The 26,274-nt window shown below is 38.7% G+C and overlaps 1 protein-coding gene across 1 annotated transcript; it reads left to right on the plus strand.

Annotated features, from left to right (window-relative positions):
* Nucleotides 1-547: 547 nt before the first annotated feature.
* On the plus strand, nucleotides 548-25,195 carry C5H1orf146 (chromosome 5 C1orf146 homolog). Its single transcript, XM_053592200.1, has 6 exons — nucleotides 548-647; nucleotides 12,054-12,149; nucleotides 17,197-17,290; nucleotides 22,979-23,147; nucleotides 24,154-24,232; nucleotides 24,917-25,195. The coding sequence occupies exons 2-6, from the start codon at nucleotides 12,081-12,083 to the stop codon at nucleotides 25,049-25,051; spliced, it is 546 nt and encodes a 181-aa protein (XP_053448175.1). The 5' UTR covers nucleotides 548-647; nucleotides 12,054-12,080; the 3' UTR covers nucleotides 25,052-25,195.
* Nucleotides 25,196-26,274: the final 1,079 nt, after the last annotated feature.

Below are 26,274 nucleotides of genomic sequence, written 5' to 3' on the forward strand. Positions count from 1 at the left end.
CTTATGCACAGTTCATCTACCATAGTTGGAGGGAAAGCAGAATCTGTGGGTACAAATGATAATAGATGGGTAGATGTGCTGGTGGGTATCTGTGCAAGTTCACTGCTGGATGTTTTTATTTATCTCATTTAAATAGTATTTAAGTACTGTTAAAATTATTAATAAGTAGTATTTATGAAACAGCCACAGTCTCTCCCTTTAGTGATTAGGAGACTCTTTGTGGATGAGCGAACTTCACAACCACAGTTTCAGGAGCAATCAAGGGCACAAGCCCTCATTTGTCTTCTTTGGATGCATCATCCTGTGATGTTTAAATGTCAATGCTGATGTGTGTATGTTAATCATCAGGCACTTGCACGCTCTTAGAGATTGTTGGATTTCGTTACTGCTTTCTCCCTTGACATCTTTTCTGGTTGTCAACCAGGATTTCCTGTGAGGGTTCAAGGATGAGCAAAGGCCTGGTCTGCCACTGGCCTCTAGAAAGCTGCCTTCTATACAACTGATGGGGAGTGAAACAGGCAGGATGAAAAAGGAATCAACCTTTTGTCTTCTCCAAGTCAGAAGGACTGAAGAGTAGCCGCAGTCTCATGCTTGAGAGGCTACCCTTCAAGATAACAGAGCTGAGGATCTTTATGGGAGTTGCTATGGTATGTAAAGCACTATGGTGTAGGGGTTGACCTCTAGGGCAGTTCTTGGTATAGGTTCAGAACACCTGGATTAAATCTCATCCTCTACCCCTCGGTGTCCTTTAAGCAAGGTCCCCCTGTAGACAGTAGATGGGGTTCCCTTCTATTGAACCTCTCAGGAAAGGAGGAAGAAAGAAATGCTTTCAGATGCTGGAGGGAAACCTTTCAAAGGGCTGCCTGTAACCATATGGATCAACCACAAGCACATCCTTAACTACAGAACCTGTTCTTTCATTTCAACTTATAGCAAGCTAAGATTTTAATATATAAATATTATGTAATATATAACACATTACAGTTAACTATATAAAATACTATTTCTGGCTGGGTGCAGTGGCTCACTCGCACTCTGGGAAGCCAACGCTGGCGAATCACTTGAGCTTAGGAGTTTGAGACCAGTCTGAGCAAGAGGGAGACCCTGTCTTTACTAAAAATAGAAAAACTAGCCCTGTGTGGTGGCAGGCACTTGTAGAATGAGCTACTCTGGAGGCTGAGGCAGAAGGATAGCTTGAGCCCAAGAGTTTGAGATTGTTGTAAGCTAGGCTGATGTCATAGCACTATAGACTGGGCAACAGAGTGACACCCCTTCTGAGAAAAAAAAAAAAATATATATATATATGTGTATATATATATGTTATTTCTGAAACAGTTTTAACTATAGCTACTATGATAAACTGTTTCAATCTCTGCTATTTATATTAGCTGTTTAAAAAAGTATTGAGTTATTTTATTTATTTTTTTGAGACAGAGTATCACTCTGCCCTGGGTAGAGTGCCATGGCCTCACAGCTCACACTCAAATTCTTGGGCTCAGACTACCCTTCTGCCTCAGCCTCCCTAGCGGCTGGGACCTCAGGCACCCACCAAGCTGGACTACTTTTTCTATTTTTAGTAGAAACAGGGTCTCCCTGTTGCTCAGGCTGTTCTTTAACTCCTGCTCAAGCAATCCACCTGCTTAGGCTTCCCAGAGTGCGAGGATTGCAGTCATGAACCACCACGTCCAGCAAGTTCGATTTGTTTTAATAACAACTAAAATGCAGTTCTGCAATAGGCATTATTTTATAATTAAAGAAATAACAGCAACGAGAGAAAACTGTATCAAAACATTAAAATGTCAGTATTTTTGTAAGGTTCCATTTTGTAAAGAGAATAATAGTCAAAGACTTTTGTAGCACACAAAGTGAAAACTTGTGCACACGCACGTACGTACGTTCGTAAAGCGCGGGAACGCAGGCTCTGGTTACCGGGTCTGCGGCTGCGCAGGAGAGTGGCGCGTGCCCCGGAGGCTGCTGGGACTAGCTGCCCCGCCAGCCAACTCTGGTCGAGGAATATTCTGGAAGTTTGGGAGCGGCTGAGCTGTCTCTGAGGCCCTGGTGATCAGGTGGGTTTGGAGCCTCGGAATGAAGCCAGAGAAGACCTGTCTCTTGCCATTTTTCTTTCCTTATTCTCCTGCCGAGGTCTTCTTCCCTCAGACTTTCTAAGATTGATCCTTCCCTGGAGAGTCCCGTGCGGAAAGGGGTTTCCTCAGGTTTTCAGGTCGCCTCGTGGGACTGCTTCCCTGTCAGAAACCCTGTCATTCCCTCTGAAAATGTTTTATTTACAAAAGTGGCCTGGCCTGGGGCGGAGCGGGCAGCGACTTACCGGAGACTGCTGTGCAGGGTTAAACCCACTTAAACCCGAAAACAAACGCAACCGTCGCAACTTAACCCGGAGTGCGGCACCTGGGAGGGGCCGGCGCGGGAAGAGGCCCGGGCCCTGGGCGGTTCAGCTGCGGAGCCGGCCAGCCCGAGCTGAGCCTGCGGTGGGCGAGTCCCGGCGCGGCTGCCCTTCTAGAACTTTCCCCCGAGATGCTCGGGAAGTCCGCTGCCCCTGCCCTGCTTCCTGATTCAGTCCTAGGTGTCACCGGCGCGCTCCTGGGGACCTGCTGACCCCAGTTCCTTTCCCATTTATTAGTGCACGAAATTACTCAGCTTCTCCTAGCTTTAAATTGCTTATAAAACCTGTGTATGACAGGTGAAAACTATCTGCAGGATGTCCCCAAAGTCGCCATACATAGGGAAATGGGAAATTGTAGCTAAATGTATCTACATTTACAAAGTATTCATCCCAAAATTTGACCCAAACATTTACAAAATACTCTCTCTGGCCATCTCTTTGTAAAAATTTGTGAATATTTTGTTTAAAAATGAACAGTTTCAAGACTGCAATTGCAGAGCATTAAACAAGCCTCGGGGCCTTTTAAGCTCGGGGCTCCGTGTTACTGCATAGATCTAACATCCCTGAGGTTGGCCTTGGTATTGGTAGATAATTGTGGAAAGGAAGCTGGGACTACATTTGGAGAGGGAAACCTGAATCCTAGGCTGAAGAATTTGGATGTGACTTATTAAGGCTAAGAAGCCTTTGAAGTTTTCTTAACAGAAAACACTGACCTACTTGAATCTAAAGACAGCATATAGTTGAGTTTCCTCTTGACTGGAACGTTTTATCCATTGACCTTTTTAATGTAATTACTCAATTTGACTGGATTTAAGCCTGCTGTTTAGAATTTTTTTTTTTTTTTTTGTAGTTTTTGACCGGGGCTGGGTTTGAACCCGCCACCTCTGGCATATGAGGCTGGCGCCTACTCCTCGGAGCCACAGGCGCTGCCCCTGTTTAGAATTTTTTTTAAATTGAGATATAATTCGCATAATATTTAATTCAACAGTTTAAAGTGTTCAATTCAGACTATTGTATACAATCATCATCGCTATTAGGTCTGCCATATTACTATTTAGTTTCTAGATGTCTCCTATCTTTCTTGTTATTCTGTTCCTTCTTTTTTTTTTTTTTTTTTTGCAGTTTTTGGCGGGGGCTGGGTTTGAACCTGCCACCTCCAGCATATGGGGCCAGTGCCCTACCCCTTTGAGCTACAGGCTCCATCCTCTTCTGTTCCTTCTTTACTATCATTTTCATGTTATGTGTGTGAAATTTTTTTTTTTTTTGGAAACAAAGTCTCACTTTGTCGCCCTCAGTAGATTGCAGTGGTGTCACAGCTCACAGCAACCTCCAGCTCTTGGGCTTAGGCGATTCTCTTGCCTGAGCCTTCCACAGCTACTGGGAGTGTGACCGGCTATTTTTGTTGTTGTTGTTGCAGTTTTTAGCTGTGGCGGGTTTGAACCTGCCACCCTCAGTATATGGGGCTGGTGCCCTACTTACTGAGCCACAGGCACTGCCTGTGTGTGAATTTTTTTTTTTTTTTTTTCTGTACAGACAGAGTCTCACTTTATGGCCCTTGGTAGAGTGCCGTGGCCTCACACAGCCCACAGCAACCTCCACTCCTGGGCCTAAGCGATTCTCTTGCCTCAGCCTCCCAAGCAGCTGGGACTACAGGCGCCCGCCACAACGCCCGGCTATTTTTTGGTTGCAGTTTGGCCGGGGCTGGGTCTGAACCCGCCACCCTTGGTATATGGGCTGGCGCCTTACCGACTGAGCCACAGAATTCCTGTTTTTTTGGATTTTTTTGGCAGTTATTCTCTTACTACTTTCTCTCTATATAATATGCACCTTAATTTATTCAGATTAACACTAAACTGATTCTATGATAGAAAAATACATAAAATTTTCTCCACTATAACTCCAGTTCTTCCACATTAATATCATGCACACGTGCATACACACACAGTAGACTCAACAATACAATTATAGACCAGGCGCGGTGGCTCGGGCCTATAATTCTAGCACTCTGGGAGGCCGAGGTGGGTGGATTGCTTGAGTTCACGAGTTTGAGACCAGACTGAGCAAAAGTGAGATCCTGTCTCTACTACAAACAGAAAAAACAAAAAAAACTAAGGCAAGAGGATCACTTGAGTCCAAGAGTTGGAGTTTGCTGTGAGCTATGATGGCACTTTACCCAGGTTGACAGCTTGAGACTGTCTCAAAAAAACAAACAATATAGTTACTGCTTTATATACTCTTTTGTGTTTTTTGAGAACTGAGACAAGTAGATATTTATTCAGTCTTTTGTATTCACTCATCTATTTACCAATTACATTACGATTTATTTCTTAAGGTGGATGTGAGTAGACATGGTGGCAGCTTTCATTTTATTACTGGCTATATGGTATAGCTTTTCTCATCCTTTTACTTTCACTCTCTTTATACCTTGGCAAAGTGTTTTTATTGTTAGGAGCATATAGTCCCCTCTGTCCTTTGGGGCAGTCTTTGTTTTAGGTGTAGAATTTAGTCTTATATTTAGTTACTGATGTATTTGGTTTTAATTTACTATACCACTTCCCTGTTATTTTTCTATTTGTCCCTCAAGTTATATGTTCCTTTTTCTCTCTCTTGCTTGCTTTTGAATTTGTTGTTTTGTATTCGTTTTAAATCTATTTTTCTCTATTAACTTGTTACTCATTTATCTTTATTTGGTAAAATTTCAGCATGTGTTATTGCCTTATAAAGATCCAATATAAATGAGTACTTTACCACTTCATGGGCAATTTAAGGACCTAGAGCAGCTTAGGTACATTTGCCATTGAAGCTGAGGGGTTGATTTGATCAGTTTGCCTACCATGCTTGCTCTTAGTCACTTGTATTTTGTTATTTTTCTTTCCTTTTTCCATAAAGCTAAAGACTGTGATTGCTGACGGCCATCCCACTGAATGCTGAAACTTACTTAACCTTCACTGACTACTTTATAGATTACATTCATAAGTCACCATAGTAATGGTCTCCTCAGTTATTTTTTAGGAATTTGGGCCAGCTTCTGTCCAGTTTCAAACTAGTTGAGACACTACCCACCCTTCCACTGGGCATGCACCAATGCACAAAAGATGGCCTTTTGACACCAGAGGGCCAGAAATTCCATTTTCAGATCATGCTGACACTGCTATTTTCTGTACATATATCCTATGAAATATTCTATAAACCCCAACTACACTTGCACAGAATAGACCTGTTAACTTCATTTTTCCCCACTGTCAGACATCTTTCCTCACACCTTAGACACCCTCCCACTTCCCTAATTCACAAATACGCCTAAGCCTTATCTTCAGGGAGGCAGATTTCAGAGCTATTCTCTTGCGTTCTGCTCAGTGGCCTTGTGATTAAATCTTTCTCTTTGCAAAACCCATGTCACACTGATTTATTGCATATAGGCAGAACAGACCTGGACCTGGCTGATAATGCCATCCTGCTGCTTTTTTTTGCTATTGTTGTATATTTTAGTTTAGCATCAGTTTTAAACTCTATTATACATTATCATTTTTATTTATAGTCATTATTGATGTAGAGTTACCCACACATTTACATTTCTTCTTTTCATTACTCTTCATTTCTTCCAGCATATTAGTGCTTTCATGTGGAATCATTCATTTGCCTTGTGCCTGAAGAATTTCCCTTATTGCAGTGGTTCTCAACCTTCCTAATGCTGCGATGTATTTTCATTGTTACAAAGGGGTGACGACCCACAGGTTGAGAACCACTGCCTTATTGTCCCCTTTAAATAGGGGTCTACTGGTGACAAAGTCTGGTTTTACTTTTTATCTGAAAATTTTTATTTATTTCTCTCTCATTTTCAAACATAATTATATCACATATGAAATTCTTTTTTTTTTTTTTTAGTTTTTGGCCCGGGCTGGGTTTGAACTTGCCACCTCCGGCATATGGGGCCGGTGCCCTACTCCTTTGAGCCACAGGCGCTGCCCACACATGAAATTCTATGTTGGCAATTATTTTCTTTTCATACTTTTTTGTATACCGTAAACAGTGAGTGTATCTCAAGCTATATCACAAACTATGAGTTTATCTTAAACAGAGAGTTTGAGACATCATTTGAACTCTGTAGTGTCAGATCGACCATTTGAGCTTCGGATTTTCCTCTATATAATTTGCCCTTTAGTAAAAACTTGTGCACAAGAATTGCCCATCCTAGAAAATCTGGCAGAGCCATATAAACCTTTTGGAGTACCTGAAGGGGTTTATTCTCCTTGTCTTTCCTTATTTTAAAGGATTTGGTTTTCATTCTTAAAAGAAGCAACCATGATGTAGTCTAAGGTTTAGTATAGTGGGTCTGCTGATTGTGGGTGAGACTCAATAGTGTCTCACCACTTTGTCTCATTTATGTACAAATGAGATAGTTCCCCTTTTGCAAAAACACAAAGGCCAAACTGAGAATAATTTTGGAAGGAAGAGGCTATGGAGAAGACCCTTTAGAATGCACACTCAAATCAAAATTATGATCCAAAAAACAGATTCATGGGAAAAGAACCAACAGCTCAGAATAAATCAAAGACCACCACCCACGACGTTTCCTCACACTCCATACAATTGGTACCAACCACCACTTTTCCTCATAATCTAGGCACATGTTATCCCAATACAAAAGCTCACCAGCCAAATGATGTAAAAATTTGAAAACACAAACAATATGGGGAATTTCCCACATGAACAATCTAAAATGGCAGGGTTTATCAATCAAATGGGAATTTTCATTTAACAGCCACTTCTCCTCACACTTCAGCATGTACATTGAATTTTTCTTTACCCATAGGTTTGTAGATATAGTTACAAGTTCTCAAAGTTTTTCCCAAGAGACTTTGACATGGAGCATCCTTAAGTTACAACATTTTCAAAAATAACAGACCATACAGGGAATCTTCAACATGAAAATACTGGGGCCTGTCAAATAGGAATTCAAAGAGTACAAACACCACCCCCAAATGGTGCCTCAGTGCCTTAAATGTCCTATCTCAGGGCTGGAAGTTTCACAAATGGGAACCCAAAGAGGATAAATGTCACTCCAAATGGCAATGGAAATCCATAGGGGATTAAACACCACCCAAAGGCCTGGGGGGTTAAAAACCCTTCCCACACAGGTAGCCTAATAACCCTGTTCCCTGGGCCTCAGATGGGTGGCTTAATCCCCCCATTTCCTTGTAAACCCTCCCCAAATAGTGGCCTAGTCTGCCCATTCCCTGGGAACTCCAAATGAACTCCAAATTCAAACCAGATTCCCTAGTTGCTGTCAACCTTGTGACTTCTACCCCCAAAAGGTGCCTCAAAACCAACAAGAAGGACTGAAAAGCCCCCCATATAGGTGGCATCAGGATCTCAGCATGTACACTGGGGAACTTACCAAACAAAAGGCTTGGAGTCTGGCATTTTCCAAGTTCATTTCCTTCTCCTTAACTCAGTTCAGGTTCTAGGGTGCTACATCTACCTATTGGGGAAACAGAGATGGAAGATCTCTGGAACTAAAACAGGCTCTAGGCTCTGGTAGCTGCTGAAGCTGTTCTTTGCACTCTCACTTTGAAAAGAAGTTGCTTCTATGTATGAAGATTGACCCAAGGCTACTCGCTGCCTCTTCCAGAAGGTGCAAGGTGCCATTCTACCTGGGCATCAATGGGCCCATCTGGGAATGCCAAGTGCTGTTACTGAAAGCTTGGCACTTGTCCCTGAGGCTACATGAGAAGAACAAGAACAAGTGGTTTGAGGAGAAGGAATGAGAAGTTTATTAATTTTTTTGTAAAATGAGGAGACTGGCAGACTCTTGTTTCAAAGTACCAGTATTCTCTTCTTTCTTTTTTTTTTTTTTATTAAATCATAGCTGTGTACATTGATATGATCATGGGGCATCACACACTAGTTTTATAAACTTAACACTTGAAAGTTACTCAATTTTCTCCCAGCTATCAGTGTTTCTGTTGAAAAGTCAGTTTTCAGTTTATTTCCTTTTCAAACTAGTGTGCCTTTTTTCAGTGGTTCCTTTTGAGCTTTATTTTGTTTTTGTTTTTTGTTTTCAGCTTTACTTTATTAATCTTTTGCTTAGTTTAGTTTACGGAGACCTTATTATTGTTCTTAAACCTGTAACTTGCCAGGTGCAGTGGCTCACACCTGTAATCCCAGCACGTGGGAGCCCAAGGCAGGTAGGTTGTTTGAGCTTAGGCATTTGAGCCCAGCCTGAGCAAGAGCAAGACTCCGTCTCTAAAAAATAGCCATGTATTGGGTGGTGCCTGTGGCTCAAAGGAGTAGGGCATTGGCTCCATATACCAGAGGTGGTGGGTTCAAACCCAGCCCTGGCCAAAAACTGCAAAAAAACAAAACAAAAAAGCCATGTGTTGTGGCAGGCACCTGTAGTCCCAGCTACTTGGGAAGCTGAGGCAAGAGGATCACTTGAGCCCAAGAGTTTGAGGTTGCTGTGAGCTGTGATGCTATGGCACTGTACTGAGGGTGACAAAGACTGTCTCAAAAATAAATAAACCTATAACTTGATATCTTTAGTCAATTTTGGAAAATTCTTGGCCACTTTATTTTCATATATTTGGCCTGCCTTATTCTCTTCTCTCTTTCTTAGACTTCAGTTATTTCTTTGTTAGACTATTTCACAAGTCTAATAATGCCTTGTATATCTATTATTTTTTTTCTATCCTCTAACCTTTTGCTTAACCCACATCAGTCTGGATATTTTCCTGTGATTTATGTTCTTCACTTGTGTCTAATCAGCTTTTAACCCATCCATTGAGTTGTTTTCAATTCTTTATCATTTCTAGAATTTCCATTTTATTTACTTTTATGATTTAAGATTGCCTACTTTCACATGTTACTTAGACACTAACCACAGCTCTAGATTCATAACACATTTAAAAGCATTGTTCACAGCCTAACATATCCATATCTACTTGTAAACCAAGTGATAATCAACCAGATTATGGTATAAGTCTTTGGTTTCCTCACTTTTTATGTTGAAAGTGACTGGATTTTGTTCTGTAGGCAGTGGTGAATCCCTGAAGAATTTTAAATAGGGGAATATATTTGTGGTTTTGAAGGATAATTCCTTATTACTGTAAAGTCATTTATAACTGGAAAACCTTGGGACCAGATCAAATGTTTAATGTAAATTACTAATGATAACAGTCAAAGTGTGGTATATCCACACAATAGAAAGGTAAGCAGCTATTATATATTCAAAAATATGTAAGGAAAATACTCATGACACGATGTTAAATGAAAACACTTAAGGCATAAGTCCTAATTATATTGCAGTATACCATTTTATAAATGGGAAGACTCAACTACATAAAAATTTCATTTTTCCAAATTATTTTATATATTAAGTGCAATTCTAATTTTAATAATTCTCCTAATAGTTTTTTTATTAATATTAAATCATAGCTGTGTACATTAATGCGATCATGGGGCACCATACACTGGTTTTATAAACAGTTTGGCACATTTTCATCACACTGGGTAACATTGCCTTCCTGGCATTTTCTTAGTTATTGTATTAAGACAATTATATTCTACATTTACTAAGTTTCACATGTACCCTTGTAAGATGCACTGAAGGTGTAATCCCACCAATCACCCTCCCTCTGCCCATCCTCCCCCCTTCCTGCCCTCCCTCTCCTCCTTCCCCATATTCTTAGGTTATAACTGGGTTATAGCTTTCATATGAAAGCCATAAATTAGTTTCATCTCCTAATAGTTTTTTTAAAGCAACTGACATAGTGATTCTAAAATTTCCAGGGAAGAATAAAGACCCAAGAATGAATATATTACTTCTAAAAAAGCAGATAAATACCAAGACTCCTTTTTTTTTTTTTTGGCCGGGGCTGGGTTTGAACCCGCCACCTCTGGCATATGGGACCGGCGCCCTACTCCTTGAGCCACAGGCACCGCCCAATACCAAGACTCCTTATAAAATGATGGTAATTGAGGCTTGGCATCCTTAGCACAGCAGTTACAGCATTGGCCACATAAACTTAGGCTGGCGGGTTCAAACCTGGCCCAGGCCAGCTAAACAAACATTGACAACTGCAACAACAAAAATAATAACCAGGTGTTGTGGCAGGTGCTGGTAGTCCCAGCTACTTGGGAGGCTGAGGCAAGAGAATTGCTTAAGCCCAATTGAGGTTGCTGTGAGCTGTAACACCATAGCACTCTTATCAAGGGCAGCATAGTGAGACTCTGTCTCCAAAAAATAATATTAAATAAATAAATAAAATGAGGGTAATTGAAAAAGGTATGGCACTGGCCCAGAAATAATCAAACTGAACATGGAATAAAATAGAGAACCCCCAAACAGACCTGTGCACATACGGAAAATATATATGGCTAAGGTGGCATTGCAAATGACCAGGGCTTGGGATGACTACTGAGCAAACTGGGACAAGTAGATAGCCATATTTTTAAAAAAACAAAATTGGATCCATGCTGATGATTAGAGACTTAAATGTGAAAGGCCAAACTAAAAATTTAGAAGACAAGGGTAAGGAAGGATTTCTTAAATAAGAAACAAAAACTACTGAGTATAAATTAAAAGAATGGTAAGTTTGACTACACTGGAAATAATTTATGCATGTCAAGAATGAATACATAGTTGATAAAGAACTGGTATCTATGATGTATAAACAAATACTACACATGAACTAAGAAAAAGAATAACGCTCTAGTAGAAAAATTGGTAAAAGACAAGTTTCATAGAAGTGGAAATATGGCTTAAGGGTTTTCAGTCTCAGTATTATTAGAAAAGTACCAAATTTAAAGCACAATCAGATTGTTTTATGCTACTAAGTTTACAGTAATTAGTTTTATTTTCGTCCCTCCCACCTGAGATGTATACTGTAACCTTTAGTTACACTAAACTTCTTGAAGTTTTCCTATCATGCAGTTTTCTTTCACTGCATACCTACTAGCCATTATATAGTCCTTCATTGTGGTTCCCCAGAATCCTTCATTCTCTTAGTGTAGTGGTTCTTAAATAATGAGCATCATTAGCATCACCTGTGTATTTGTTAAAATGCAAATATTCAATCCCACCCCTAAACTGTCTTTTCAAGGATGTTTGTATAGCAAATAAATTTGTGAGATATCTCTAGAGTAGAAGGCAGATTTACTTAAAAATGGTTGAGATTTCCTAAGCTCTGGGTTTCTTTCCTATAATACAACCCACTGTGAGTGCAGATGCCACCTGGCCTCTGTCCCATCACCCTGTGGGAACTGGGCTTGGGGAACTGGTATAAGAAAATGATGATAGCCTGGCTATATTGCTATCGCTGTGAGTAAAAAATTATTCTTTGTCTCTAAGTATTATATCTTTGTATCCGCGAAACTCTGGCAGACTAACGTTTTAGTTTGCAAGCAGGATAAAACCTCGGATGTTTCATGGTTCTTGATAGAAGTCCTTTCTTTAAGTTAATGCTCTGAAAGGGAAACATTGTACTGAAGTTAAATGTATAACAAGATAGTACTTTTCCATTGTCAAGTTTTGATGTTCAAATGTTTTATAAAATATCACCATTACCCTAATTTCATTTCTGTCTTTAGTCATTCATCAAACATGTCCTTGTTTTCTTTTTGCTTTTAATTTTCTTGGATTGTGACACCATAGAAGTTGGTTTGATCCACAGACAGACAGATGGCCGAAAGTGGTGGAAAAGAAAAAGGAAGATGGACAACCACCGTTATTATTAGCTCATCTCTTAAGGTAAAGGGGCATTGGGTCATTGATCTTTAATTAAAAAATTAAAAGGAGTTTTCACACAGAACAGTATTTTAAAAGATCCTTAGCTCAATTATTCATGAATAGTTGTGGGAGCAGGAAGTACATAAAATAAATGTATTTTAAAGGTAAATTATAGGCTGGATGTGGTGGTTTACGCCTATAATCCTTGCACTTTGGGAGGCTGAGGCAGGAGGATCACATGAGGCCAAGAGTTTAATACCAGCCAGGGTAACATAGTGAGACCTATCTCTACAAAAAAATTTAAAAATTAGCTGGGCATAGTGATTCACGCCTGTAATCTCAGCCACTTATGGGAGGTTAAAATGAGAGGATTGCTTAAGCCCTAAGTTTTGAAGTTGTAGTGAGTTGTGATTATGCCACACACTCCAGCCTGGGCAATAGACTGAGAGCCTATCTTTTAAAAATAATTAATTGATTAACACTTAGATGATGAATGCTCAGAAATGAAATGTGCCAATTGAGGCGTGCAGTGACAGGAACAACCCTTATGATAGAGTGCACTACTGCTTGTTCCCCTTACGACAGAGTGCTCTAGTGTTTGTTCTTTATTGTGAAAATGCAACATTTGTAGCAGCAAGAAATATCAGTCCTTTTTCATGATTTTAGGCTTTTTGTTTTTATTTGCAAAATGAACAACACTATAGGCATCATTCACACCAAAGAACATCTAGTTTGAAGGCCTGTAGGCATAGTTGGCAGTCAAAAGTTGAAATAAATTGTAAACTTTTTTGCATCCATTTTCAATATCCTATTTCTCTAAATCTTTAAAGGTTGGAAATTTACTAAACTTTTTTTTCTTTCTAAGGCTCCCCTAATAGAAATGTTAAGAGATTCCAGAAATAGTGAAGGGTGTGTATGTGTATACAACTTAAAGCTTTTTTGAGAGATAAACAACCAGAAACTGATATGCCTACCCTTGGCAGCATTAGAAGGAGATTGTCTCCTTAGAGTTCAGTGGTTCTCAACCTTCCTAATGCTGTGACCCTTTAATACAGTTCCTCATGTTATGGTGATCCCCAACCATAAAATTATTTTCATTGCTATACTTCATAACTGTGATTTTGCTACTGTTAGGAATCGTAACATAAATATCTGATGTTCAGGATGTATTTAGGCGACCCCTGTGAAAGGGTCGTTAGACCCCAAAGGGGTCGTGACCCACAGGTTGAGAACCGCTGTTATAGTTCAGAGGAGAATTGGGAAGTTGAATGTCTGAGAGCGCTTGGACAGCCCACAGCTGTTTTTAACTCCTTAGCCCACAAGACTTCACCATTACCCTGATATTTATCTTATCAGTTGATATCTGGAATTAGGGGCAAGAAGTGATTGTTTCATGGTAAGGAGGAAAAAGGCAAAAATATGACTAAAATAAGATTTTTTTTTATCCATCCTATCCTCTCCCTACTGCCTCAAAGCTACACTCTGTCCTCTTGGCTGTATCCATGTAGCTCCGTAACGTGCCAATTTCATACTGTCTTAAGTCTCATTGGAATTTTTCATGTTTTCTTTTGTTGGGTTTTTGGAATTCATGTTTCTTTCTTGTTTCTATAGCTTTCCAGACTTATTTTAAGAGAGGGAGTCTGCAAGACATGCTAATTTGCCAAAAGCAACTACTTGTAGTTCATTTATTTATTATATTTACCCATTGTGCTTTGTGCTTTATGTTTATCTTACTGTTTCTGTTTCTTTTTTCTACCTTCTTTTTTCTTTTTGTATTGATTGGTTATTTTTTCTCATTACTTTTTTTCTTTTTTCCTCTATGAAGTTTGGAAGTTATATGTTCTATTTCTACCTTTCAGTAGTTATCCTAGAAATTTTAACACATACAGCTGACTCTGAACACAGATTTGAGCTCTATTTATAGGCAGGAGCTTTTTTTTCAAGTGAAGCCAATCAAAAATATGGTATTCGCAGGATGTGAAACCTGTGAATATGAGGGCTGACTTTTCCTATATGCTAGAGGGTTTTGAGGGATGACTGTAGGACTTGAGTATGCAAGTATTTGGATATATATGAGGGTACAAGAACTAATTTCCTTGCATATACCAAGGGACAACTGCGTACTCAGTGCCACAAAAGCCAAAGCAAATCAGTTTACCCTCCACATAAACGAAAAAAGAAACTTAGAACACTATATTTACACATACCATTTCTGTATTATTTCATATTGTTATCGTATATTTTAATTCTGTTTTTTAGCTTGAGTACAGGCTACATGACACGTGCCACCATACCCAGCTAATTTAATTTTTTGTAAAGATAGGATCTTGCCGTGTTGCCCAGGCTAGTTTCAAATTCCTGGCCTTAAGTGATCCTCATACCTTCACCTCTCAAATTGGTGGGATTACAGTCCATTGCACCTGGCCTTATTTATTTATTTATTTATTTACCTACCTACCTTTTTTTAATTAGTTCAGAACTGTGGGTTCCTTCCTTTTTTAATTTGAATAGTTTTAGGGCCGCAGTTCTCAACCTGTGGTTCGCGACCCACAAGAACTGTATTAAAGGGCTGCAGCATTAGGAAGGTTGAGAACCACTGTTTTAGGGGTTGAATTTCACTACGTGTACATGTCATATAGTGATGGAGTCCTGGGTGGCATAGTCGAATTTCAGGTAAACAATGAATTTACTGTAAGGAAAATTAAATTCCTATGTCCTACATAGTGTTGCCAGGTAAAATATGAGATACTCAGTTAAATTTGAATTTCAGGTAAATAATGAATTTACTATAAGTATGTACCAAATATTGCATGAGATGTAATTATATTAAAAATTGCAACATTTATCTGTCATTCACATTTAACTGAGTATGCTGTATTTTGCTAAATCTAGCAACCCAACTCTTATGGCATCAGTATTATATGGTAAATTGTCTTATGTACATCTGGAATGGTGCTAGATATGAAAGAATTGAGAAAATTGCTTAGATCATTTTCTTTGTTCTGTAATTCAGGTGAGGCAACCTGATTGAGAAATTTTGCTCTACAGAGTACTGCAAGGCTCTTGGGAGCACTAGTAATTCAATATCACTTTAATACAATTTCAGGAATTGAAATAGTTAGATGCTGGACTACAGTTCCTGTAAGAGCCATTCTGCGTTTGTAAAAAGCTCTGTACAGCCTCTCCTCTGCTTCTTCCTGCATTGACACCTGCCCTCAGGGAAATATTGACCTAAATGCTGGCTCATATCTTTGAATTTCTGTATAGATCCTAACCTTATGATGTTTTTTTTTTTTTTTTTTTACTTTTCCACTAGCTTTATGATGCATTGAAGTAGATTTTAAAGGATTGTCTAGCTTTTCTAGTCGCCTTCAAGCAGGAGGGTTGGCCTAAATTACTTAATCTGCCATTGCTAGAAGTAATGGATAATTTTAAAACAGCAGAAGAAAAGAACCACATTTGAACTCTAGGGTTGGGATCTGAGTAGCATAAAATACTGTCTTTAAGAAGAAAGGACATACATATTTTATAAATAATTTTAACCCATATTCTTAAAATACACATGTTCTGAGACAAAATGCAAAATAAATCTACCTAAGCGATTTTTATCTGTCTGGAGACTAATAAGCTTCAGCTTTAACTTTTCAGGAAACACTACTTAGATTTTAATATCATGGGTAATTCAGTTTTATTGCTTGGGTGGGATAAGAATGAGGTGATTTTTGAAATGGTTAGTATTGAAACCAAAGTCCTATTGCTGTCTTCATACATGTTATCTGACTCACTTAAAACATTTTAAAAGTATACTAAAGTCTGCTCGGCGCCTGTAGCTCAAGCAGCTATGGTGCCAGCCACATACACCAGAGCTGGCGGGTTCGAATCTAGCCCGGGCCTGCCAAACAACAATGACAACTACAACCAAAAAATAGCCAGGGGTTGTTGCAGGTGCCTGTAGTCCCAGCTACTTGGGAGGCTCAGGCAAGAGAATCGCGTAAGCCCAGGAGTTGGAGGTTGCTGTGAGCTGTGATGCCACAGCATTCTGCCTAGGGCAACAGCTTAAGCCTCTGTCTCAAAAAAAAAAAAAAAGTATACTAAAGTCAATTTAATGCAAACTGATGAAGGATTGGTTGTCTTCTGTGTGGTATTCTATGTGTTTGGCACTTTGTGGTTCTGTGCACCATTTTAAAAACACAACCACCCATTTTCCATAGTTATACATGAATTCATATCAGAATCCATCCCCGAGTTATTTTTTAAAAGGAAGTTTTCATCCAGAAACGAATTCATATCAGAATCCATTTCTGAGATTTTTTATTTATTTATTTATTTATTTTTTTTGAGACAGAGCCTCAAGCTGTTGCCCTGGGTAGAGTGCTGTGGCATCACAGTTCACAGCAACCTCCAACTCATGGGCTTAAGTGATTCTCTTGCCTCAGCCTCCCAAGTAGCTGGGACTACAGGCGCCCACCACAGTGCCCCTCTATTTTTTGGTTGTAGTTGTCATTGTTGTTTGACAGGCCCGGGCTGAATTCGAACCCACCAGCTCTGGTGTATGTGGCTGGCGCCATTGCTGCTTGAACTACAGGTGCTGAGCCTCTGAGTTATTTTTTGAAAGGAAGTTTGCATCTAGGCATGTTGACTTGTGCCTGTAGCCCCAGCAACTTAGATGGCTGACATGGGAGGAGTGGTTGAGCTCAGTAGTTCAAGGCCAGCTTGGGCAATATAGTAAGAATTTTGTCTCCTAAAACGAAAAAGAAGTAGTTTGCATTTTCTCTGGTTTTTAAAGTTAAAAAAAAAAAAAGTCCTTAATTTCTGTCCCAAAACAACATAACTGTAGTACACAACCCATTTCAAAACTTGTGTTGTAGTAGAACTATATGCTTTTTCTTTTTTAAAAAAACATTTTAAAAAGTATTTTATTTCAAGAGAGCATATTTAGTTTCTCTTTTGGTGATCAAATCTTTACATGATGTAGTTATAAGTGATTAAAATTCTTTTATTTATTAGCTTTAATAAAAAATTATTGTAAGCTTGTTTTACACTTGTATTTCTGAAATTTTTTTTAAAGAATAATGAAGTTGCCACTGCCCTAGAAAATCGAAGCCATAAAGTTCGGTATTCAGATTCAGTGGAAAGTGGATCAATTATATTTTCTCTTTCTGGTATGGTATATTGTCTAACTGCCTTGATTGAAGTTTCTTGTAAAATATGTGGGTATAAATTTCAATAATTTAATAGTAACTATGTAATGAACTTAAGGTATTATCTTTTGTGAGAGGTAAATGTGTTAATGCTGTTATTGCTGCAAAAGTAGTGCATATGGCTGACTACAAAATATATTCCTTTTTAAAGTTCCATTTGTTAGAATAGAGCTAAACCATTGGAGTCTGGTAGAGGATGTAAAAAATACTTGCTTTGGAACTGCAATAAAAATAGTAAAAGGTACTTTCCAAGCAATCAATATTTATGTAAAAATTTTATCTGTATTAAGTGACCAACATCACACAACATTGGTCAAAGTTCAGATACAAAATAAAATTAATTCATTAAATCTGAAATGTCTGATTTCAAATCAAAAGGTTAGTTTATTATATCTCAAAAAAGGAGTACATTTAATCAAAATATGCACCAAAACTATCAACAGTTTTGGCATCTTAACAGTAGCTTGTGAGAAGATGCCTGGAGGGTGAGTGGTGATGAAATCATGAAAGGTGTTTTCCATAGCTTATTGAGAATTGAATATTTTTCCTTGCAAGAAATGGCTGAAAGCCTGGAAGAAGTAGTCAGTTGGTGCAAAGTCTGGTGAATGTGGTAGATGACAGAGTGTTTCCAAGTCCATCTTCTATAGTTTGAACAGTATTGTTTGTGATCTGGTGTTGTCTTGCAAAGGAATTGGCCTGTCTCTGTTGACTGATCTGAGCTACTTAACTGCAAGTATCCTTATCATTTTGTCCAATTGGTTGCAGCAGACATCTGCAATAATCTATTGACAAGATTTCATGAAGCTATAGTGGATAATATCAGTGCTAGACCGCTAGACCACCAAACAGAAAACATTACCTTTTTTTTTTTTTTTTTTTTAAGAGACAGAGTCTCATTTTGTCGCCCTCGGTAGAGTACTGTGGCATCACAGCTCACAGCTCCAGCTCTTGGGCTTAGGCAATTCTCTTGCCTCAGCCTCCTGAGAAGCTGCGACCACAACTTCCTGCTATTTTTTTGCATCCCACCACAACTCCCGGCTATTTTTTTGTTGCAATTTGGCCGGGGCCAAGTTTGAACCTGACACCCTCGGAATATGGGGCTGGCGCCCTACTCACTGAGCCCTAGGCGCCGCCCCCATTACTTTTATTTGATGAATATTCAGTTTGGACTGTGTTTCAGCACCTCATCTTTATCCAAACATTGTTCCAGACACTTGCGATTGTCAAACAGAATGTATTTTGGCTGGATATGGTGGCTCATGCCTGTAATCCCAGCACTCAGGGAGGCAGAGGCAGGTGGATTGCTGGAGTTCAGGCTTTCAAGACCAGCCTGAGCAAGATTGAGACCCCTTCTCTATTAAAAAGTAGAAAAACTAACCAGGCATACACATGCTTATAGTCCCAGCTACTAGGGAGGCTATGGCAAGAGGATTGCTTGAGCCCAGGTGTTTGAGGTTGCTGTGAGGTATGATGCCATGGCACTCTACCACGGACAATAGAGTGAGACTCTGTCTCAAAAAAAAAAAAAAAAAATCTATTTTGCATCACTTGTAACAATTACAATGTAGAAATGGTTCACCTTTACCTTGTGACGGCAAAGAAAGACAAGCTTCCAGATGATCTCTCTTCTGATGCTCATTTAATTCATGCAGAACCTATCTATTGACTTCTTTACCTTGATAATTTGTTTCAAATTATCCAGTATTGTTGGAATAGTAACATCAGACCTTGCTGTTAATTCATGTATAGGTTGAAATGGATTCACTGCCACAGCTTTCAGCTCATCATTATCCACCTTGGTCTCAGATTGGTTAGGTGGCTCATTTTCAAGATTAAAATCACAAGAAGAGAACTTCTCATACCATTGATGTTCTATGCATTCATTAGCCACACCCTTCCCAAACACTTCATTGTTATTTCAAGCTTCCTCTGATGCCTGGGTTCCACAGTGGAACTCACAGTCAAAATTAACCATGACTTATCTATGGTTTCACAAAAATTTTGGAAGATAATCACAAGCCAAAACAAGCATTTGAAAGAATGAAGATATTCCTTCACACACATAAAAACAAAAACAAATGTCAAAGTGAAGCTGATCAGAGAGATCAGCTATTAAACTTAGTACTTAAGGAAATCAGATATTTCATACTTATCTAATACAGTATATGATAATGTTTTTCATGATTTTGTATGAGATTTTGCTGAATATAATATAAATATTAACAAATAAAAAACCTTGACTCTGCACCAGTAGCACAATGGTTATGGCACCAGCCACATACACGGAGGCTGGCGGGTTTGAACCAGGCCTGGGTCAGCTGAACAACAATGACAACTGCAACAAAAAAGTAGCCAGGCCTTGTGGCAGGCGCCTGTAGTTCCAACTACTTGGGAGGCTGAGGCAAGAGAATTACTTAAACCCAAGAGTTGGAGGTTGCTGTGAGCTGTGACACTAAGCACTCTACTGAGGGCGACATAGACTCTTTCTTAAAAACAAACAAACCTTCTGAGGACAAATAAATGTTCCTGAAATTACAAAACTGTACAACTGTGAGTCATAGAAAAAGCATAGGAAGGAATTAGATTAGGATACGAGAAGGCTGGGGAAATGAGAAGGGAGCAGCTTCACCTATGCTTAAGAAATGATAGACGTGATCAAAGGTAGAGGTAAAGGATTTTATCTGGGGAGTTGCAAATAGACCTCTACTCTAGCAGAGATTCTGGAAAATAAATGCTTTGAAAAGCTCCTAAGGCCCGGTCGGCGGTGCCTCGGAGCTGCCCAGCTGCCCAGTGCTTCCACCCCGGCCGCCATGGGCCGGGCTGTGCGCTTAGTGCCCGGCTCAGGCCCCCGAAGTGCCAGCAGGGGTGATAGTGGCCTCGGGCCCTGCTGAGACGGAGTGGCTGGAGGACCAGGCGGCGGCCGAGGGGAGGAGGATGGGGGCTAGCCAGTTAGTGGTGCTCAACGTGTACAACATGGTTGGGCTGCTGTGGATCATTCCTTTTCTTCCGTAAGTCTGCTGCATATATGAAAATATAGTAGTTGACCACCTCCCTACATTGACCATCTCCTTCAGTTGATGTATGTTCCTAGACTGGACATGTACCACATGAACTCACTGGAAGACCACCTCTGTAAGTTGTATCTTGACTACTTGGATGGTGTAACATACAATATTAATTTACCCTCTATAACTTGACCAGTTCAGTTCACTCTACACCAAGAGGTAGAAACTGTGAACTTTGCTCATTAGTTGTATTATTTTTTTCTTTAGTATAAGTTCTTTTTTCATGTCGTATTATTACTGTATGTTAAATCAGGCCTAATGTCCTATCACATTATTATGTGTTGGGAAAGATTTTTTGATGTGAAGGCCTGGTACATCCTGCAATGACTGAAAAATTTTATATTGAGACATAATGGCCCAGAGGAAAGAACTCAAAGAGCTGACATTGAAGGAAAAGGTTGATCTTTTACATTTTCTAGAAAGCAGCAGCCAGAGAAAGACAGCAGAACATTTTGGTGTTGCAAGACCACAGTTAGCAACATCCAAAAACGTAAACATGAGTACTTAGAGAAATACAGTAAAGACAGTGGAGACCCACAGCGTAAAAGGAAAAACTTTCTTGGATGAAGTTAATCAAGCCACATTAAGCTGGTTCAAACAAACGAGGGCAGTTAATGCCCGGATCTCTGGGCCGATGATTCGAGAAGTGGCAAAGAAATTCGCACAGGAATTTGGGGTGGCAGATTTCCAAGCATCAAGTGGTTGGCTTGAAAAATTTAAACTACGAAACAAGATCTCCCATAAAGTCTTGTGTGGTGAATCCAATGACATTTCAGCAGAAGTTGTGGAAAAGACTCCGAAGGAAGAGGATGTCAGGCATCTGATAATGTAGTTGAAGTCATTTGCTGCAGAAAAATGCCCAGGTATGCTGAGTGGTGTGGCCAGCGTTGAGAGCAATTTCTGCACTTATGTTTGTAATAAGAGACAGGTCAAGATTGACTCTTCCTTCAGAAAGAATAATTAAACCATGAGAAAACAGTAATTGTATTATTGATTTTATATGACACTGTCTTTATGATTTTACTGTTTTGATTATATATGATTTCATATATTCTCTAATAAATGTTGTATAAGAAAGTGAAGTACTTGTATGTATCAGTATAATAGACCTAGTTCCTTGTGTTGACCACCTTTATATGTTGACCGGTTTGTTACAGTCCCTTGGGTGGTCAACTTATAGAGGTTTTACTGTAATTGTATGGGGGTCACCTATATTAACTTCTTTCTTAAGAAGGAATAATATAATCCTCAAAAGGTTATTTAATTGTGCATGGTGCTTCTGAATTACTGCTTGCTGTCTTCGTAGTGATTATGTTTCTCTTTGTATGTTGGGGTAGTCTTTGACCAATAAAACATATGTTAAGAGTTAAAAAAAGAAAGAAAAGCTCCTAAGAATAGACTTCCAGGCGGAAAGCAGTCCAGCCTTAAACTCATTCTTCGGTTGAATAGAGAACCCTTTAGGGAGAAATAAACTATTTTTGGTGAATACTACTATGTGCTTGGTCACTTTATGTACGTTATCTTATTCAATGCTTCTGACAAACCTAACGAAGAATTGTTATTCCCATGTTACAGACGAGGAAACTGATGTTCAGAGAGGTTATACACGTATGGATAAGTAGCCAAAGTTCACTAATTAGTGTGTAATCATATACTTTCCTCACATTAAGTCTTTCCAACATCTTTTGAAGAGCTGTAATTAAATCAAATTTACCTTTAGGACCATTCTTGTAGGCCTGACATTGTTTCAGAGATCCTAGATATCTGCTCACTGAGTATATTAACTTATATAATTGTTTACATTCTGGTAGAAAGATTTCTCTACAAAATAATTGAAGGCTTGCTTAAATCCACCCTTCTTTAGTTGATTAGAGCTTTTTACCAATCCTTATTGGAGCTTTCAGGTTGCTAAATCATGCAGGTTACTGGAGGGGAGCAAGCCCATACAGGGCATTGAAACTCTGTGTCCCTTCCCACATACCTAGTTTTATGCATCTCTTCATCTGTATCCTTTGTAATATTCTTTATAATAAACCAGTAAATATTAAAAAAAAAAAAAAAGAAAAATTGGCCGGGCGTTGTGGCGGGCGCCTGTAGTCCCAGCTACTCGGGAGGCTGAGGCAAGAGAATCGCTTGAGCCCAGGAGTTGGAGGTTGCCGTGAGCTGTGTGAGGCCACGGCACTCTACCGAGGGCCATAAAGTGAGACTCTGTCTCTACAAAAAAAAAAAAAAAGAAGAAGAAGAAAAATTAACTTCTAAAACATAATTCCTCTTGTAACTAAAAAGCTAGCTATTACCTGCATGTGGACAGTGCCTTTGTCTGGAAAAAAAAAAGTACCAAAGAATTTTCCCTTAAATATTTAGAACAAGCCATCTTTAGAACACTTCAAAGAACTACCAAAACCATTTTGTCATGTAAGAGTTCTGTTACAGTAATTTCTATTCCTTTAGAGTTTGGGGGTCTAGACATTTGTTAAGCTATTTTTGTTGATGTTTATTGAGTATACAGCACAATTTTTTTTTTTTTTTTTTTGCACAATTTGATCTATATGACAAAGTAATGTCTTATATTCACCTTTCCTAGGAGTAGCATTTTTATTGATGGATACTAAAGAATGCTTTATGTCAGCTGAAGAATTATTTCTAGACAAAATTGAGAAGTTTACTGGCATTCACCGAAATAGTTTTTTGGTTCTGTCTGCTGCCCTCCATGGGCCTGAAGAATGGAAACTCATGTTCAGGATTCAGCAGAGGTATGGAAGAATAACACTATAGACTTATTTTTCTTATACTGTGTTTCAGTTCTTAATTCTTTTTAGGTAAGTGAATTTTGTTTGGCTAGAAGATAAACTTAATAATGTTAATCTGTCAAATAGCTGTATTATGAATTGAGATGACAGGTTTCAAAGTTCATGCTAATCTGTGGGACTCTCCTGTTAGAACAAACCAAAAGGGAATACTTCTTAGATAAGTTCTGGCTATAAAGCCACCTCAGATTTTCTGTGGAATAAAGCAGGGCATAAATGCTTAAATAAATGACAAACAATAGAGGCTTGTCTCTTCTTTCCACCTATTTAAGAGAACAAATGTCAGTAAATTATATGATTTTTTTTTTAAATTTGGAACTAAAAAAAGGATTATGTTTGTTGAGGGCAAGGGGATACAAGCAATGTGAAAAACAGAAGCTCATCTGGCATTTAATTAACTTTTTCTTCTCTGCTTGACAAGTGGGAGTTGGGTTTTATTTGTATATCTTCTAAGGATCCTGATCTGGTCATGAAATCCTTATATAGGGAGAAGCTGTGGGGCAGACGTTTGAAGCAATGCTTTGAGAGAACACTTTTCAGGGCAGAATAATTGCTCGGTTCTGCCTACTTCTTTCCCTTCTGCTTCACGTGTACTAGTCGACTGCACTCGATGGTGAGGCCCGCAATTAGGAAAAAGAAGCTCTGGAAGCCCACTTTGCCATCTCAGCACTGGTCCAGGTCCTCCATTATTTTGTCTAAGGCCAGAGGGTTTTTTTGATTTTCCAAAAATCCCGGGAACTCCTTCTCCATGAGCACTCTGAGATCCTCCTTTGTTATGTAGCCTTTATCCCTGGCAAATTTGTAAAACGTGAACATCATGGTTTCCCTGGTGTGTTCCATCTGAGATGGCATTTTGGTGAGGTCTACTGGGCTGAGAGGCTTAGCGGACACTAGCTGGCTGGGGCACGGGGCCTAAATCATATGATTTTATAACTTACAAATTGTTTTTCAGATTCCTGGGTAGTAACTTACGAATACTTCCAGTACACAACGTAGTAAATGCCATTAATCTTATGTGTACTATAGCTAAGGTGAGTCACCCATGGAAAATGACACATAACATACATACATATTCATACATTTTAACGTTTTTGACTTCAGATTGCCACCCTTTGAGGACTGATAAATACCTTGCCTGTTCTTAGACAAGTTGCTATTTCAGCATGCAACTCTTTCCCAAGCCTGAACTCAGCCCTCACAATTTCCTTCAGCCCTCTCTATTTCCAGTAGCCACTTACAATTTATGACTCATTTGAGCCACAAAAGCATTGGCTGACCCTATTGATAACTGATGTCTTCCTTCAAATTATAAATATTGGTCAGATTGCTGTAATGAACTGTCAAGAGTACAAACATACTGTTTTACAGAGTTCCCCCATCTATGGTCCACTTTCTTTTCATGCTTGTCCTCCTGTAAAGTATGCCCCATATGCCTCCAAGCTCCCTGGGTAGAATTAGTTGTTTTTTATTCTTACACTTGGAACATATCCCATTAAAGTAATTCTTATAGTATCTACTTTTTGGTTTGCATGTTTGAAATTCTTTGAAGATAGAGATCAGGTATTTTCTTCTCTAATACTCTAATGACTTATATGTAGTACTTAAGTCATAGGTGATCAAGAGATATTTGCTAAATAAAAATTAGGTATTTTTTTATGTGACCCTGTAAAAATACCTTATTTCTGAAAATAATGCTGCATGTTTATATCTTCCAGACTGCCTCCAAACCATACATAGATACCATCTGCTACAGAATGATAACAACTAAAGCTTTTATCATTGAGCAAAGTCCTGTTTGGAAAACACTTAAAAAGATAAAACTGAGTAGTGATTCAATTAACCCAAATTAGACTATCCATTATAAGTGTTCTTTTGGAAGAATGTTAAAATAATTAGACCTGTTATGTTATAATATTCAAATATGTATTTACTTTAAAGATGTTTATACTAATTTAAAATAATGACATGTATACAATTAAAAGTGATTTTATTTTTAGGAGTTTTGTTGAGTGATTTCTTTAATGTTTAGTAAGAACTGATAGGCTGGGCAGTGGCTCATGCCTGTAAATCCTAGCACTCTGGGAGGCCAAAGCAGGTGAACTGCCCGAGTTCACTTAGAGACCAGCCTGAACAAGAGCAAGATCCCATCTCTAAAAATAGCCCAGTGTTGTGGCCTGAGCAAGAGTGAGACCCCATCTCTAAAAACAAAATAGCTGGGCTGTTGTGGCAGGCATCTGTAGTCCCAGCTACTCGGGAGGCTTAAGGCAAGGGGATTGCTTGAGCCCAAGAGTTTGAGGTTGCTGTGAGGTGTGATGCCATGGTACTCTACTGAGAGCAATTGAATGAGACTCTGTCTCAAAACAACAACAACAAAAATATATATAGAAAAGAAATGGTACATAAGAAACTCAGATGCAGTTTCTTACTGAATTAGATGGACAAATATTTAGTAGGAAATAAAAATAACAGAAGTTTCTATTTAGCGCTTTAGATTTTCTACAAGAGTAGCCAGTATTTCTGAAATTATCTTTGCAGATGCTTTCACATCACAACTTCTGCTTGTGATAGGACTCTGCTGATGATAGGAATCTTAAGATTCCTCCTGAGATGGGAAAAGAGAGAGAAGCTAAGAGAAGCAGTCAACTGATCTGAACTCAAAACTCCTTTCTATAGACTTATAGTGTTGTAGACTCCAACTTGATGATGCTAAGAGTTCTAAAACGTCACATAGCATCTTACTGGACCAGAAAGTCTGTAAGTTTTTTTTATAAATTCACTGCAACCATATGAATGAATAAAGACAATTCAACTACATTTTATGAAATTATAAATTATTAGTTTGTATTAAATATTCTAAAAGTAGTATTTAGGATATTTGTATAGACATTATTTACCACGTAGATAACTTAAAACCTAAGAATACCATTGTTCTATAATACATCATAGAAACTGATAAATGAAAAAAGTCATTTATTTTTCTAGCAGTAAGTTTTTACAGAAAATTTTTTATAAAGGTATTAAATAAATCATAATGGAAAGTGTAACATTTTAAAATCATAACAGAAGGTATAGC

The sequence above is a fragment of the Nycticebus coucang genome, chromosome 5, assembly GCF_027406575.1.
Source record: "Nycticebus coucang isolate mNycCou1 chromosome 5, mNycCou1.pri, whole genome shotgun sequence".
Lineage (NCBI taxonomy): Eukaryota > Metazoa > Chordata > Mammalia > Primates > Lorisidae > Nycticebus > Nycticebus coucang.

What these genes read in the sequence shown, in the direction of transcription:
- C5H1orf146 (XM_053592200.1), top strand. Translation starts at nt 12,081, where the DNA reads ATGGCCGAAAGTGGTGGAAAAGAAAAAGGAAGATGGACAACCACCGTT. An exon ending in ATGTTCAGGATTCAGCAGAG is followed by an intron (nt 23,148 to 24,153) that starts GTATGGAAGAAT and finishes ATTGTTTTTCAG; the next exon opens with ATTCCTGGGTAGTAACTTAC. An exon ending in TTATGTGTACTATAGCTAAG is followed by an intron (nt 24,233 to 24,916) that starts GTGAGTCACCCA and finishes TATATCTTCCAG; the next exon opens with ACTGCCTCCAAACCATACAT.